This window comes from Quercus robur, chromosome 9, assembly GCF_932294415.1.
Source record: "Quercus robur chromosome 9, dhQueRobu3.1, whole genome shotgun sequence".
Classification (NCBI taxonomy): Eukaryota; Viridiplantae; Streptophyta; class Magnoliopsida; order Fagales; family Fagaceae; genus Quercus; species Quercus robur.
In genome coordinates, this window is record NC_065542.1 from 5,731,143 (window position 1) to 5,745,681 (window position 14,539).

A 14,539-nucleotide genomic window follows, 5' to 3' on the forward strand; every position below is an offset into this window, starting at 1 on the left:
ATATGGTTGAATTTATTCATGAGTTATTTGATTGACTTATCTTATATAGTAAACACAATAATTAAAATTTTTTAGCCCTTTAGAAATCTATGCTAATAATTACTAACGAACAGATTGGAAATATATATAATATATACACACACGCGCTTAATTAATTCTCATACTTTCAAGTTTGTTCACAAATACAGTACATTATTAGAAGCTCATTTGCTAAATAAAATAGCATAAACAAAATATTTTCAGAGTCAAGCTTGAACCATTCATAAACTGTTGGGTTCATTTAAGCTTGAGAGTTGTCAGATTTTCGAATTTAGCTAAGTTGAACTATTTCTGTTTACATTATCGTTTTGGGCTTCCATAATTGGTGCAAAGTTAGGAACGAGTTTAGTAATATTGTCTGAAAGTACTGGTAAGAGTCCAGTTGATGGGCATTAGCATATCTTTTGGACCTCTCGTTTTCTTTATATTTTTTCTAAAGAACAGTTCAGGAAGACAAACTGCGGTGCTGAAATTTTTGTGAATGGACTATTGAGGTGCCTGTTTACTTGTATGGGACTGAATGTGCCCACACAAAAAAAATTAAAAAGAGACAAAGACGCTTTTACATGCTTGTTGGACATTGAGCCATGTATTCTCTGATTGATTTGTCATGTGGGTGAAGCCTCAATTCGGGCTTGAACTTAGGGCCTTTTTTCTTGATGAAGCACCACCATTTGGATCAAGTGAAGCCCTTGGTACATATATTTCAACATTTCATAGCCCTTTTGTGTGGCATGTTGGGCTTGCACAATTGGTACAAAGAAATAAGCTTAGTAACGCTGTCTTAAAGTGATGCTGGAAGTGTTGTTATATGGGCTTACCTTTCGGGCCTAATGCAGTGTTCTCTATTGGTTATTAGGAGCAGCTTATAGTTTGATGAAATGGGCCTTTGCGGGCCTGCTTTCCTGTGTTGGTGTATGTGAATGGTTTAGTTTTATTTTTTGTTTGTTTATTTGTTTTTTTTTTCTTAATTATATTTTTTAGGCTTCAAAAAGATGAAAACAAAACAAACACTCTAAGAGAATGTGAGGAAAGGAAGACAAATGAATTTTCAAAGATAAATGATGCAATGCAATTTCTCAGTGATCACAACTCACAAGAGAAGCAAATACAACAGCATCCTGAAGAATGCACAAAACTAGCATAAAAAATTGGATTCATGCATTCAAGATCTTGAAGGAGGATAAGAATGCCTATTTAGGTGTTTGATAAAAGCAAGAGTGTTAGAGATGGCGGCATATAATTTGAATAAGAAAGTAATATTGGTCTCTAGTTTAGTGGCCTCATGGGATGGAGTGAGTATTGTGTCAATGCAACGAGTGGGTTAGGGTTTTTTTTATAAGGAAATATAATCATGTTGTACCACATAAATGTTTGTGTTGTTTTTGCTTTCATTTTTCTCTTTCTCTTTACTAAAAACTGCATATACAGGTCTCTCCAAAGTTTTCTCTCACTAGCTCTCTCCCTTGAGACGGTCTGCGACGATGAAACCATAATGCCAGTATAGGCCTCCTTTTCCCCATTTCGGTGGAACCTCATCTCTACTCTCTTCTCTAAATCTTCACTACCTACCCTCACTAGCCATGGATGACCTCACTGGACGATGGGCAAAGCTATCACTCAACACACAAGAAAGCCAAACCGTCCCTCTTGCATCCGATATTGAAGATAATAGTAAGTTCCTTGTCGCAAAGCTTTTCACCAAACGTAGAGCTAGCATGGAAGCTCTATCAAGAACCCTTAAAAGCATGTGGCGCTCCATACAAGACTTCGAACTCCGAGATCTCAGGTCCAATACAGTTTTGATTCTTTTCTCTAGTGAAGCTGACTCCCTTAAAATCCTTGACCAGCAACCATGGCCTTTTGACAAGTACCTGATCGGTTTCTATAAACCGACGGTGGAAGAGTCCATTGACGACGCCAAGTTCAATAGCGCCTCATTCTGGATATAGGTGCACAACTTACCCTTCAGCCGAATGAACTGCACCAACGCAGAAGCTATTGGGTGATCCCTGGGTAAACTAAAACAAGTTGATGTGTCGCAAACCAGAGAATGTCGCGGTCGCTATCTTTGAATCCGAGTTGACATTGATATCAGCCAACCCCTTTCTCGTGGCCGTTTTGTAGACTTGGGTGACTCAGACCCACTCTGGATCTCGCTCCAACAAGAAAGGCTACCCATGTACTGCTACTGGTGCGGCCTCCAGGATCATGACGAGAAAGACTGCCAAACTTGGATTGACAGTGACGGCTCTCTGACAAAAGAAAAGCAGCAGTACAGACCTTGGCTCCAGGCAATTGTACACAACATCCAGCAACCACAAACTGTGAACACCAAGCCAAAACAAACCACACCACCACCCCCACCTCACCGCCCCACTTCTTGCCCGTCCACAAAACCAACCCTACCAACGGCAAACACCTCGGACCCACCACTACCACCATCATCGTCTGACACCAGCGTGACTTCAACACCACTTTCCAAACATACCCCCACAAATAAGGAAATAATATCAAATCATGATCTTTTCCATGCACACATTACGGAAATTAACCGCACCATAAATTACTCTCCAAATACAAACTCCATGCAACTGGCAGAATCCCACCCACGTGCCCAGGAAAATACTTCCATATATGAGCCCTCAAAGTCAACTACTCCATGAAAAGACATCACTACCTCGACAGAGACACAAAACCTTACCTCCATTACACCTGAACCACACATCTCAGACCCACACCCAAGCTGCAACACTGAATCTTTGGTGGGCCCAAAAATTGGTACATGGCGTAGACTTGGGCCATCGGCCCATGCAATGGACACCTCTGAAAACACTGAACAGGTGCTTGGCCCTAAACGTAAGTGTGATAACACTAAGCCATATATTGCCATTCTCACAGACAAAAAGAAAAAACGCTTGGACGATGAAACAAAGGCTCTGGGTAAACTTTTGGCGGACAATGTGGGATCAGCGACAACACCGTCGAACGCAATGAATATAATGAGCTAGAACTGTCGGGGGCTTGGGAACCCCCGAACAGTTAACGCTCTCAAGAGAGCACTGAAGAAAAAAGCTCTCATTTATGTCTTCTTAATGGAAACAAAACTCACCATTGAACAACTGAATAGCATGAAACAGAACTGGGATTATAACCAGGGACTTGTAGTGTCCAATGATGGCTTTAGTGGTGGACTGGCTCTTCTTTGGAAACCCAATATGCAAGTACATGTCCAAAATTTCTCACGATGGTTTATTGATGCCCATATTTTGTGTAATGACACAGGTTTGAAATGGAGGCTAACCGGCTTCTACGGACAACCTGATACGAGTAGAAGGGAGGAAACATGAACCTTACTTGAGTCTTTAAAGCACTCAAATAATCTTCCATGGTTTTGCCTTGGAGACTATAATGAGATCATCAGCCAAACAAAAAAGAGTGAAGGGAGATTGCGGCCAACTAGACAAATGGACTGGTTCCGTGAAGTGATCCATCACTGTGGTTTCACGGACTTGGGCTATACTGGCTCTCCATTTACTTGGTCTCGAAATCATCCTGTTGATGGCCGAACCTACATCCGCTTGGACCGAGCACTTGCCACCATAGCATGGAAGTCACTTTTCCAAAACACTATCATACAGCATGTGCCAACGTTCGCTTCAGATCAATCCATGCTCATAGTCAATCTCCCTTCAATATGGCATCGACAACCTAAATCACAGCCTCCATTCTGCTTTGAAGCAATGTGGTTAAGGGACCTTCGCTGTGCCGAAGTCACTCAAGAAGCATGGATGGAAGGGCTCTACAAACCAAAGGGTACACCTATCACAAACTACCTTGACAATTGCAGGGCTCGCTTAACATCATGGAACAAAATGGAATTTGGCCATATTGGATGCCAAATAGCACGGTTGGAATAGGAGTTGCAAGTACTTGATCACCAGCCACAACAAAACTTTGAACGAATCCAAGAGGTCTGCAAAGCTCTTGATTGTTGGCTGGACACAGAAAACACCATGTGGCACCAACGCACAAAGCAAATATGGATCATAGATGGAGATCGAAACACATTTTTTTTCCACTAAAAGGCATCCAACCACAAGCAGAAAAACTTCATTGACGGTTTAACCGATGAACATGGCAAGTGGCAGACTGATGATCACTCAATGGAACAGATTACTTTGGGCTATTTCTCTGATATTTTTCATTCCAACGGTCCCACAGACACTTCAATAGTTGTTGCAGCAATCAAACCAGTTGTTACTGACTCTATGAACAGATTCTTGTGCCAACCCTTCTAGGCAGATGAGGTCCACCGAGCATTAAAGTAGATGCATCCAAAGAAATCACCGGGTCCTGATGGTATGCCTCCTTTATTTTACCAACACTTCTAGTCTTTATCTGGTGATTGTGTTACTAAGGCTGTACTTGACCATTTAAATTTGAGCATTATTCCCCCCAAGTTTAATGAAACTCATATTATTCTTATTCCCAAAGTCAAGAACCCTACAAAAATAACACAATACAGACCCATAAGCTTGAGCAATGTCATCTCGAGGCTAGCCTCAAAAGTCATTGCAAATAGACTTAAGAAGTTCCTACCAAAAATAATCAGTGAACAACAGAGTGCCTTTATGGCCAATCGCCTTATCACTGATAATGTCTTGGTCGCTTTTGAAACCATGCACTACTTAAACTAGAAAAGAAATGGTAAAATAGGGGAAATGGCCTTAAAGCTTGACATGAGTAAAGCTTTTGATAGAGTGTAATGGGGTTGCCTTCAGTATATCATGCATAAGATGGGTTTTGATAAAAAATGGGTGAACCTTATGATGCAATGTGTTACTTCAGTTACATATTCTATTAGGTTAAATGGTAAGCCTCATGGCCACATCATCCCCTCTCGGGGTTTAAGGCAAGGGGACCCCATCTCTCCTTTCCTTTTTCTGTTTTGTGTAGAGGGACTCTCATCTCTTCTCCAACAAGCCACAGCAACTGGTCTACTTAAAGGAGTAGTAGCCTGCCCACTCAGCCCACAGATTTCTGCTTGCTCACTCCCAAGTGCAGGAGATCGTAGCAATATAATTCTTAGAGTACCGAGGTCGAACCATAAGGAGCAGGATAAATTCAAAGACAATATAATTAAATAACAATTTTGATGAAGAAGAAAAATACTTTTACTTGGTGATTGTTAACAAGAATAATAAAAAAAACTGATTTAAATCAATAATGTAAATACTAGGGCATCGGGGTGTTTCCCTATATCGATATGAAATTCTTTGTGATCTAAGAAAATATCTATTTCATAATTGATTGTTCTTATACAATTAAAAACTTATAATTCGGTTGAACTGAGACAATTCAAGAACGCGTGATAACCTCAATTGATAATGCAGTTAGAAAAGTTTTCAGAAAAACCCATTCACTTTAAAACTTGATTTCTATTTGAAACTATTAGAAATTAATCTAAACAATAAGAAAAACATGAGTGAACTTATTGAAAGTATGGAAGAACTAATACATCAAAAGAAATCTAATTGAACAATCAAATATGTCGTTGATAAAATCTTAGAAAGAATCACATTAAATATTCATATTGTATAGAAGAAACATAACCCCTAGCCCTAGCAAAGAGTTTAGGCTGCCATTAGAGAAAGAAAAATACAAGGTTTTCTTTGCCAAAATTCGTTCTACTAGCCTCCCTTCAAAACCCTAATGTCTAAGTGTCCAAAGAAATAAAACTTTTACTATTTTAATTTCCGTCCAAGTTTAAAGCAGTAACTTGTGAGTTAATTTCGGCCTTTAAAAATTGCGAATTTTGGAAAACTGAAAACTGGAAAGTTGTACATATTTAAGTCATGGTTCCAACCCATCCAGTCTTGTGTCAATTGGATTTTTTAGGAGAGAGATACGCCCAAAATACTGATCAGTGCTCAAATCAGATTTTTCCTTTTCAGATTCTGTCTCTTTGATTTCTTTCCTTATTTAAAGCTTCCAATCATGGTAGACGATCCAGGCACTCCAGCTGCACCTCCTTAGACATTTAAGTATGGTCCTTTAGCTCCACTTTAATTCTAGTTTGGCCTCCATTCTTTCAAAAATTCCTATAAACTCATCTTTCTCACATGATTTCTTGAAAGTAGAAAATTATACACAATGAATGGCATCTTATTCAAGAAATTATGTAAAGATAAATAATAGGGACTAATGCAAATCATGGTTTAATTATACAAATTAAGCATAGTAATAAGGAGATAACGCCCACATAAATATATAACACGTATACATTTTAAGACGTTATCAATTTCACATCTCTTTTTTGCAGATGACAGTATTATTTTCTGCCAAGCTACTCGGGAAGACTGTAGCCACTTGGAACAAATTCTTGAGACATATGAGCATGCATCTGGGCAAAAAATAAACCGGGAGAAAACCTCTCTCTTCTTCAGTCGAAACACCACACAGGACCTGCAGGAAGAGATCAAGCAACCTGAGGTTATAAAACAGCATGAAACCTACCTTGGCCTACCCTCGCTTGTAGGTAGATAAAAAAAGAACACCTTCCGGACTCTGAAGGAAAGATTAGACAATAAGCTTTCAAGATGGAAAGAAAAGTTGCTCTCCCAGGCAGAAAAAGAGATTCTCATTAAAGCAGTGGCCCAAGCAATCCCGGCTTACACAATGAGTGTTTTCAAACTCCCAAATACACTTTGTGATGAGATGATTAGCTTGGTGCGCTCCTTCTGGTGGGGCCAAACAAATGGAAGAAATAAAATGGCATGGTTGTCATGGGATAAAGTCTGTGTTCCAAAATCCAATGGTGGCTTGGGATTTCGAAATCTAAAGGCTTTCAACTTGGCACTTCTCGCCAAGCAAGGATGGAGACTTCAAACAAACACCCATTCCCTAGTTCACCGTGTTCTCAAAGCTCGCTACTTTCCAAATACTGACTTCTTACATGCAGAGTTGGGCTCAAAACCTCCCTTTGCTTGGAGAAGCATCATGGTTGCACAAGAGGTGGTCAAGGCGGGCAGCAGATGGCAAGTGGGAAATGGCTCCTCGATCCAGATTTGGCTTGACAAGTGGCTGCCTACACACTCCATTTTTCGAGTCATCTCGCCGACGGGCACACTACCTCAAGACTCACGGGTTTGCACCCTCATAGATGAGGAAACGGGTGAATGGAAAGCAGACATGATTCGGTAACACTTCTTGCCAGCTGATGCTGATGCAATCTTGGGAATACCAAGGAGCCGAAATCCCACTAGAGACCGCTTAATATGGACTTATACTCCAAGAGGTATATTCACTGTTAATAGTGCTTATAAGGTGGCACTATCCTTATCTCCCCATGCAAACCCATGCACCACGTCACATGGATCTGACCACACCCACTTTTGGTACACAATATGGGCCCTCAACATTCCAAATAAAATCAAAACCTTCACATGGAAGGCATGCCGCAACGCACTACCCACCAAAGTAAACCTCTGTCATCGTGGAATCCTAGAGGAGGCTCTATGTGAAGCATGTGGACTAAGTGAAGACACAAGCGGACACCTATTCTGGGATTGCACAAAAGCCCGTGAGACTTGGACGATAGCTGCACTACCCATTGACATCCATGCCATACACTACAGGGAATTCGTGGACTTCATTTGGCATCTCATCTTCATCCAACATGTAGGCAAGGAGCTGCTTGAACTGGTGGTCACCATTGCATGGTGTATGTGGTATACAAGGAACAAAGCCTGCCATGGGACCACACGACAGTCCAGCCAAGAGATAATCTTCAAAGCCCGAAGCATGATTAAGAGCTACCAGCTTGCCCGCCTGGAGAAACCTCATCATAAGGAGCCAGCAGATATACGGTGGATTCCGTCGGACTTCCCGTGGTACAAGATCAACATCGATGCCGCTGTCTTCACCGTCTCCAAGTCTGTGGGAATTGGTGTTGTGGTTCGTGACCATGAGGGGTTAGTTGTGGGCCTTGTGGCAGCTCTGAGCAAGCGCATGCCACTGCCGTTGGGACCTTTTGATGCCGAAGCAAAAGCCATGCATGAAGCGGTCACTTTCGCCAAAGATATTGGACTCCAGGACGTCATTTTCGAGACAGACTCTGCCATTCTTTCAACTGCCTTGAATGATATCTCAACGGCACCAACCAGCATTGACAACGTCATACAGGACACTCATCACAGCTTGCAAGCTTTTCGAAGAACACAAATACAGCATGTTAAGCGAATTGGAAATAAGCTAGCACACACTTTGGCCCATCATGCCAAAGGAATAGATGACTATGTTACTTGGATTGAGGAAACTCCACCATGTATTGAACCTATTGTTTTTCAGGATGCTCTATCCGTTTAGTAATAAAATACACGTATTTCTCATAAAAAAAAAAAAAAACCTGCATATACAGAATTTCTCAATAAATAGTTTCCTTTTACAAAAAATAGTTTCCTATCATTTTTAGAGTCTAACAATTCTAGCAGCTGTGATTATGTATATGTGGTTTACTATCTAGGGGTGGGTCCAAAAAGCCCTACCTTAATGAGGCTTCACATAATCAAATTATGTTACTTTAATCATAATTTGTTGTTTTAACAAGTTATAAAAAAATGTATGTATATATATATATATATATATTTATTTATTTATATATAGGATTAGGTGTAATTTGCACTTAATTAGTGTAACTCTAAGTTATGTTATATCACTTAATAACTTTTTATTGAATTTATATATTTTTAACATGTTGTCAAATTTCATATTAATCGAATGTTATTTACCATTCAAACTATGAATTCATTTTTTATGCATAATTTTAAACCATTAAAACTTGAAATTTAAACATTTGATCGATGATAGTTATTGATCTTTAATCATCTTGAAATTGTGAAAGTATAAAAGATATTAGAAAAAAATGTAATCTAATGATGGATTTAGCAAAATTTGCATTCAATTAAAAAATATTGAGAGACGTAACTTTATCGTATATTTTACAATCCGTACGTTGCTTCATGAAGATAGAATCATTGTCATAGCCATATACAATAGTGATAATCTTATTATATACTTGTTATTGCACACTATGTATACACACTCTCTTTAAAATCATGTTTAAAGCAAAACGTTGCACTTTCCTTCATATATATATATATATATATATATATATATATGTATATTAATAGCAAAACCTTAGAGAAAATCTAATTAGGTTTTAATTGGATTCTCAATTTTGTGTCATGTGTCCCATTTAATTTTTAATTTAGTGCCAAGTGAATTATTGAGTGTAAAAATTGAAGATTCTAAATTGAATTTCAAATGAAATTCAATTTTGCGCCATATGTTCATCTAAGTTTTTAATTTTTGTAGCAAGTGAATTCTAAATCATACATATATATATATATATATAATTATAATATGAGAAATCATTACATATTTTAGAAATGTATGGTTTAAAAAAAGTGCAAGCTAATATCATGTATAATTTGAACATCTTCTCAAAAAAGTTTAATTTGAATTGTATAATTGTGATTTTTTTTTTAATTGTACCATGCATATGCATAATTGTGATTGTTTTAAAAAAAAATGTATAATTTAAACCGTGTAATTGTAATTGTTTTTACTCCGATAATTCACTTGCCAAAAAAAATTAAAAATTAAATGGATAAGTGGTGCAAAATTAGACTCCAATTTATAATCTAATTGGATTTGGACTCTTCGATTTTTACACTCAATAATTCACTTGATACAAAAATTAAAAATTAAATGGGATACGTGATGCAAAATTGAGAATCCAATTGAAATTTAATTGGATTTTTTCTAACCTGGCTTTTAATCTATATATATATATATATATATATATATATATATATATATTTGTGGGGCCAAGGAACTTACCAACCCCGACCCACTCTGTACTAGGCCCAAGGCCCGCGCCGAGGAGGGAAAAATGCCCGAGGACGTACGAAGAAAGCCCAAACGTCCTAGAGACGATGCCGAGGACGATCTTGTCCTCGGCACTCTAGAACCCAGGGGGAAAGGACGGCACGCCATCAAAGGTATCTTCCAAGAGTGCCCCCAGAAGAAAAGACGAGTACAGAAAGACACACACGGGGGTATGGTGTAAGAGCAATTCAGGGAGAAGTTGTCACCTCCGCATTGAATGCACCCAACTAATATTCTGGCTGCATTAATGAGGAAAGGACCCCTGAACAGTGCGGCTTTGGTTGCCGCAACTCACAGAGGGTTTGGGAAAGTGACTGATGGGACAAGCACTCGAGTGATGACCTGCACGATAAACAAGTGGAGGGTCAAGATCGACTGAAAAGAAGTATATAATGTGAGAAACCCTCCAAGAATGGGGGATCGCAGAAAAGAGAGTAGGAGGAGAGAAAAAGGAGAAAGCGGTGTCAATCTGCATGGTCTTGAAAACCATTGTAACCTAGTACTGAAAGTAGAAGAGGAAGATCACCAAGTTCCTTGGACGAAACGCCCGAGGACAAAATTTCATACTTTAATCCATTTCCTTATTACCCAGCTCGCATCTAACCGTGTCCAGTGATTGTGGTTCAGACTAGGACCTAATTTTTAAACCCACTCTCTAAAAATTTATTGTATTGGGCCAGTTGGGCTTGAGACATTTCGTCCAATAGAAGGGGCGCTCAAATCCACCCCCTACAATTGGCGTCGTCTGTGGGAAGAACTTGTGTGTTAGTAAGGACAACGATTCAACATGGTAGGGTCAGACCCTCATCAAGCAGGCTCCCATCAGCTCGAACCAGCCAAATCCCAAAAACGGGGTAACTTCCCTAACCCCGAACGTGACCGAAATGAAGAGAATGGAAGGTTTCGAGAGGGAAGCGTAAACACCACTCAAACCCACCCCCTACAATATTAATAGACAAAACTTAGAGAAAATTCAATTAAAATTTGAAACTAGAATCCAATTTTGTGCCATGTGTCTAAATTTATGTAGGGACTACACAATAATTATCTACTTAAATTTGTGTCATGTGTCTACTTAAGTTTTTTTAATCTTTGTGCTAAGTGAGTTAATGAGTGTAGAATACTAAGAATCTAATATTAATGAACTATAAATTTCTTTTCTTTTTTTAAACCAATCACATATACTCAATAAAAATCATTACACAACAAAAATCACCACACATTCTATCTTATTAAAAATTAGAAAAAAAAAATGATTATAAGTAGTATTAAATTTATGTAAGAATTTTAATACGTGACTAATTGTGTATGATTTTTAATATATACATACGTATGCATATGTTACATGCTATTTTCTTTTTTTAATAATTTGACTAACTATTTATATTTTTATAATAAAAATTATGTTTAATTTTAAATGCATCCAATTCATGCATATATAGAATTTAAACCATCAATTACACAATATAGTAGCTTCACCGACAATACAATACTGCTAATCTGCTATTCTCCAAAATCTTTAAGTTCTCACCCTTTTTTTCAATGAGTATCTGTAACTATAAGTTCTCACTTGTTATATATGTTCATTCTTCTCTTTAATTTCCTCTCCTTAGTTTTACTCTTTAAATTCTACATAGTTTCCTTTTATCCCTTATTCGTTTATTTATTTTTACTTGAAATCTAATTGAATGACATTTTGACGAGTATCTATAATTCTATATTGTGATTCAAGGTTTACTTGTAAGCTTAGATTGGCTTTCATGGATTCAAAAAGCCCATCTTTCTCTTCTTCCAGCCATAAGTGGAAATATGATGTCTTTTTAAGTTTTAGAGGTGAGGATACTTGCAAGAATTTTACAGACCATCTATACACTACCTTGAAACAGAAGGGTGTCAACACCTTCAGGAATGATAAAAATCTCGAGAGAGGAGAACCTATTTCCCATGAGCTTTTAAAAGCAATAGAAGAATCATTGTTTGCTATTGTCATTCTCTCAAAAAACTATGCAACCACAACATGGTGTTTGGATGAACTTGTGAATATCATGGAATGCAAAAAAGAGATGGGGCAAATAGTTTGGCCCATTTTTTACGACGTGGATCCATCTGAGGTGCGAAAACAAACGGGAACATATGCACAAGCATTTGACGAACATGAAAAACGTTTCAAAGATAATATAGATAAAGTTCACACGTGGAGAGCTGCTTTAACAAAAGTGGCCAATCTCTTTGGATTTCATTTACAAGATAGGTAATTTGTGCTAATGTCATTATTTCTCTTTATATATTTTATTAAATGATCGTCTTCATTGACATGCGAGATTTATTTTGTATCTAGTTGTTAGGATGTCATTCTAATGCATTTGACATGACAATAATAATCTCTGTTTTTGGTTAGGTACTAGTCCCTTTGAAATGTATAATTACTTGGTACAAATTATAAATTATTAAAAATTTACAATATAACACTATAAGGGTACTTAAGATTTTCACATGTATAACCCTAAGTCTTTAGTTATAGCTCGTTATTGTCTTCTTTTAGATGTGGGATTACCATTTTTACATGGGAAATTGTATCTCCTTACTTTTCTACTTTTCACTGTGGAATTCACTTGAATTTAAAATGATTTACAACAAATTTCCACTTTTGACTCAAAAAATAAACAAATTAATTTTCATTCTTTACTATGATGGAAAATGATATGTCCACAACATTTTCATTATACTTTTACAACAAATCTTAATTGGTAGGTTGTTAATGGTTGTTATTGGTGGACAAAAAAGTAATTTAAGTTGTGAGACTCAAATTAGAAACAATAATAATTTACCACATATAATTTGTTATGAAAATGTTATGGACCAAGCACTTATCTACTACGATAGCTTCACCTTAATGAAGCTTAACACAAGTAAGATAACTAACTTTATACAACCAAGGCCACGATTGTGGAGGCTTGTCACGACCAATTTGATACTAGTTCGTTGTCATTCGAGAATAGAAAATGTGCAATATTCATACAAACAATACATTAGAATATTGTCAAAGGCCTTGTAACTAAATTGACACCTTCCCATGCACAAAGTGTTTGGGGGTCTAGGGGGGAAAGGGTTCGAGCTGCGGAGTTAGTAACATGTTGTAATTATCTCTCAAAATACATTAGAATATTTTCACAAGACAAACAATATACATGTGTGAGTAGTTCACCGAGAAAATCTTTCCTCCACCTTATTATTCCCCTAATGGGACTCCTCCTAAAAATGGTTTACCCTTTATATCAGTCAGGTTTCTGCTCCCCTATCCTAGCCAAAAAAAAAAGTTCTAAAAAGAAGAGAATCCTCTTCCAACAATTTGTAGTGGATTTAAAAGTTACTCCTTTATCTTTAGCCAACCCCAACAAATTGTTATAAATTTTTATTTTAGGATTCAACTAACATTTGAAAAAAAAAAAATTTGCACTTGTATTTCTCTTTCATAATATTTTAAAGGTTACACTTCTATAATCATAATGGGACATCCATTTCATTAATTAAACAAAAAAAAATAAAAAACAGATGTTGTACGTGACATGGATGAACTATCAATTAATTATAAAAAAAATAATAAAATAAAAGTTATCCTATTTTTTTGTTCCTTTAAAAAAAAAATTGTAAAACCATGGAACCTTGTTTAGGAGTTTCATACACATAATTTCAATAATTGAAAATGAAAGTTAGGGACTTCAACTAGAGAAAAGAAAGATTAATTACTGTACACATTCTTAAAATAATCAAAAGCACATATAGAATTTCTTGAAAATTAATAGGTACTTGTAGAGAGGGAAAATTCCCGACCTATCACAAGCTGACACATCACATTACCAAGTCCACAAAATACAGCCAATTACAGAATACCATGTATTGCTGCTAGGTTTTGCTATCACTATTCAGAAGCCAACAGAAATTTGCCAAGTGTCATGCAAGAGCCAATCAAGCAGCCTCGCACGTGTAAGCGATGACTCAAGCAGCCTCGCACGTGTAAGCGATGACTTAAGCAGCCTCGCACGTGTAAGCGATGACTCAAGCAGCCTCGCACGTGTAAGCGATGACTCAAGCAACTTCGCACGTGTAAGCGATGACTCAAGCGGACCAATCAAGCTGTGACATGTGTCACCAATCAAGCTCCGCCACGTGTCGCTCACCCACCCCAAAACTCCTATAAATAGAAGCCTTCCTGAGACATTGAAGAGGACCAGGATTCAGAAGTGAAAAAGCTCTGCTGGAATCAAGCCCTGAAGCCTCCAGGAACTTCAAGAACTTCAACCCCAAAATCAAAGAACATTCGAAGCAGAATCATCCAGATCATCTGCCTAGATCCTAAAGTTCACGGGAATCAAGCTCAAAGGTCCGAAAACATCATCAAATCACAAATCATTGAAGCTCAACGGATTCAAGCCTCTAAAGCTCCGAAGAACTTCCACCACAAACCTTCAAATACGAAGAACATTCAAAGCAGAATCATCCAAACTATCTGCCTAGATCTCAAAGTTCACTGGAATCAAACTCAAAA

At 37.6% G+C, this 14,539-nt stretch overlaps 2 protein-coding genes across 2 annotated transcripts; both read left to right on the plus strand.

The window, feature by feature from the left end:
* Positions 1-3,506: 3,506 nt before the first annotated feature.
* LOC126700626 (uncharacterized) lies at positions 3,507-3,959 on the plus strand. The gene has a single exon (XM_050398842.1). The coding sequence runs from the start codon at positions 3,507-3,509 to the stop codon at positions 3,957-3,959; it is 453 nt and encodes a 150-aa protein (XP_050254799.1).
* A 2,761-nt stretch (positions 3,960-6,720) lies between these two features.
* Positions 6,721-8,409, plus strand: LOC126700627 (uncharacterized). The gene is made up of 2 exons (XM_050398843.1): positions 6,721-7,241; positions 7,680-8,409. The coding sequence occupies exons 1-2, from the start codon at positions 6,721-6,723 to the stop codon at positions 8,407-8,409; spliced, it is 1,251 nt and encodes a 416-aa protein (XP_050254800.1).
* The last annotated feature ends 6,130 nt before the right edge of the window (positions 8,410-14,539 follow it).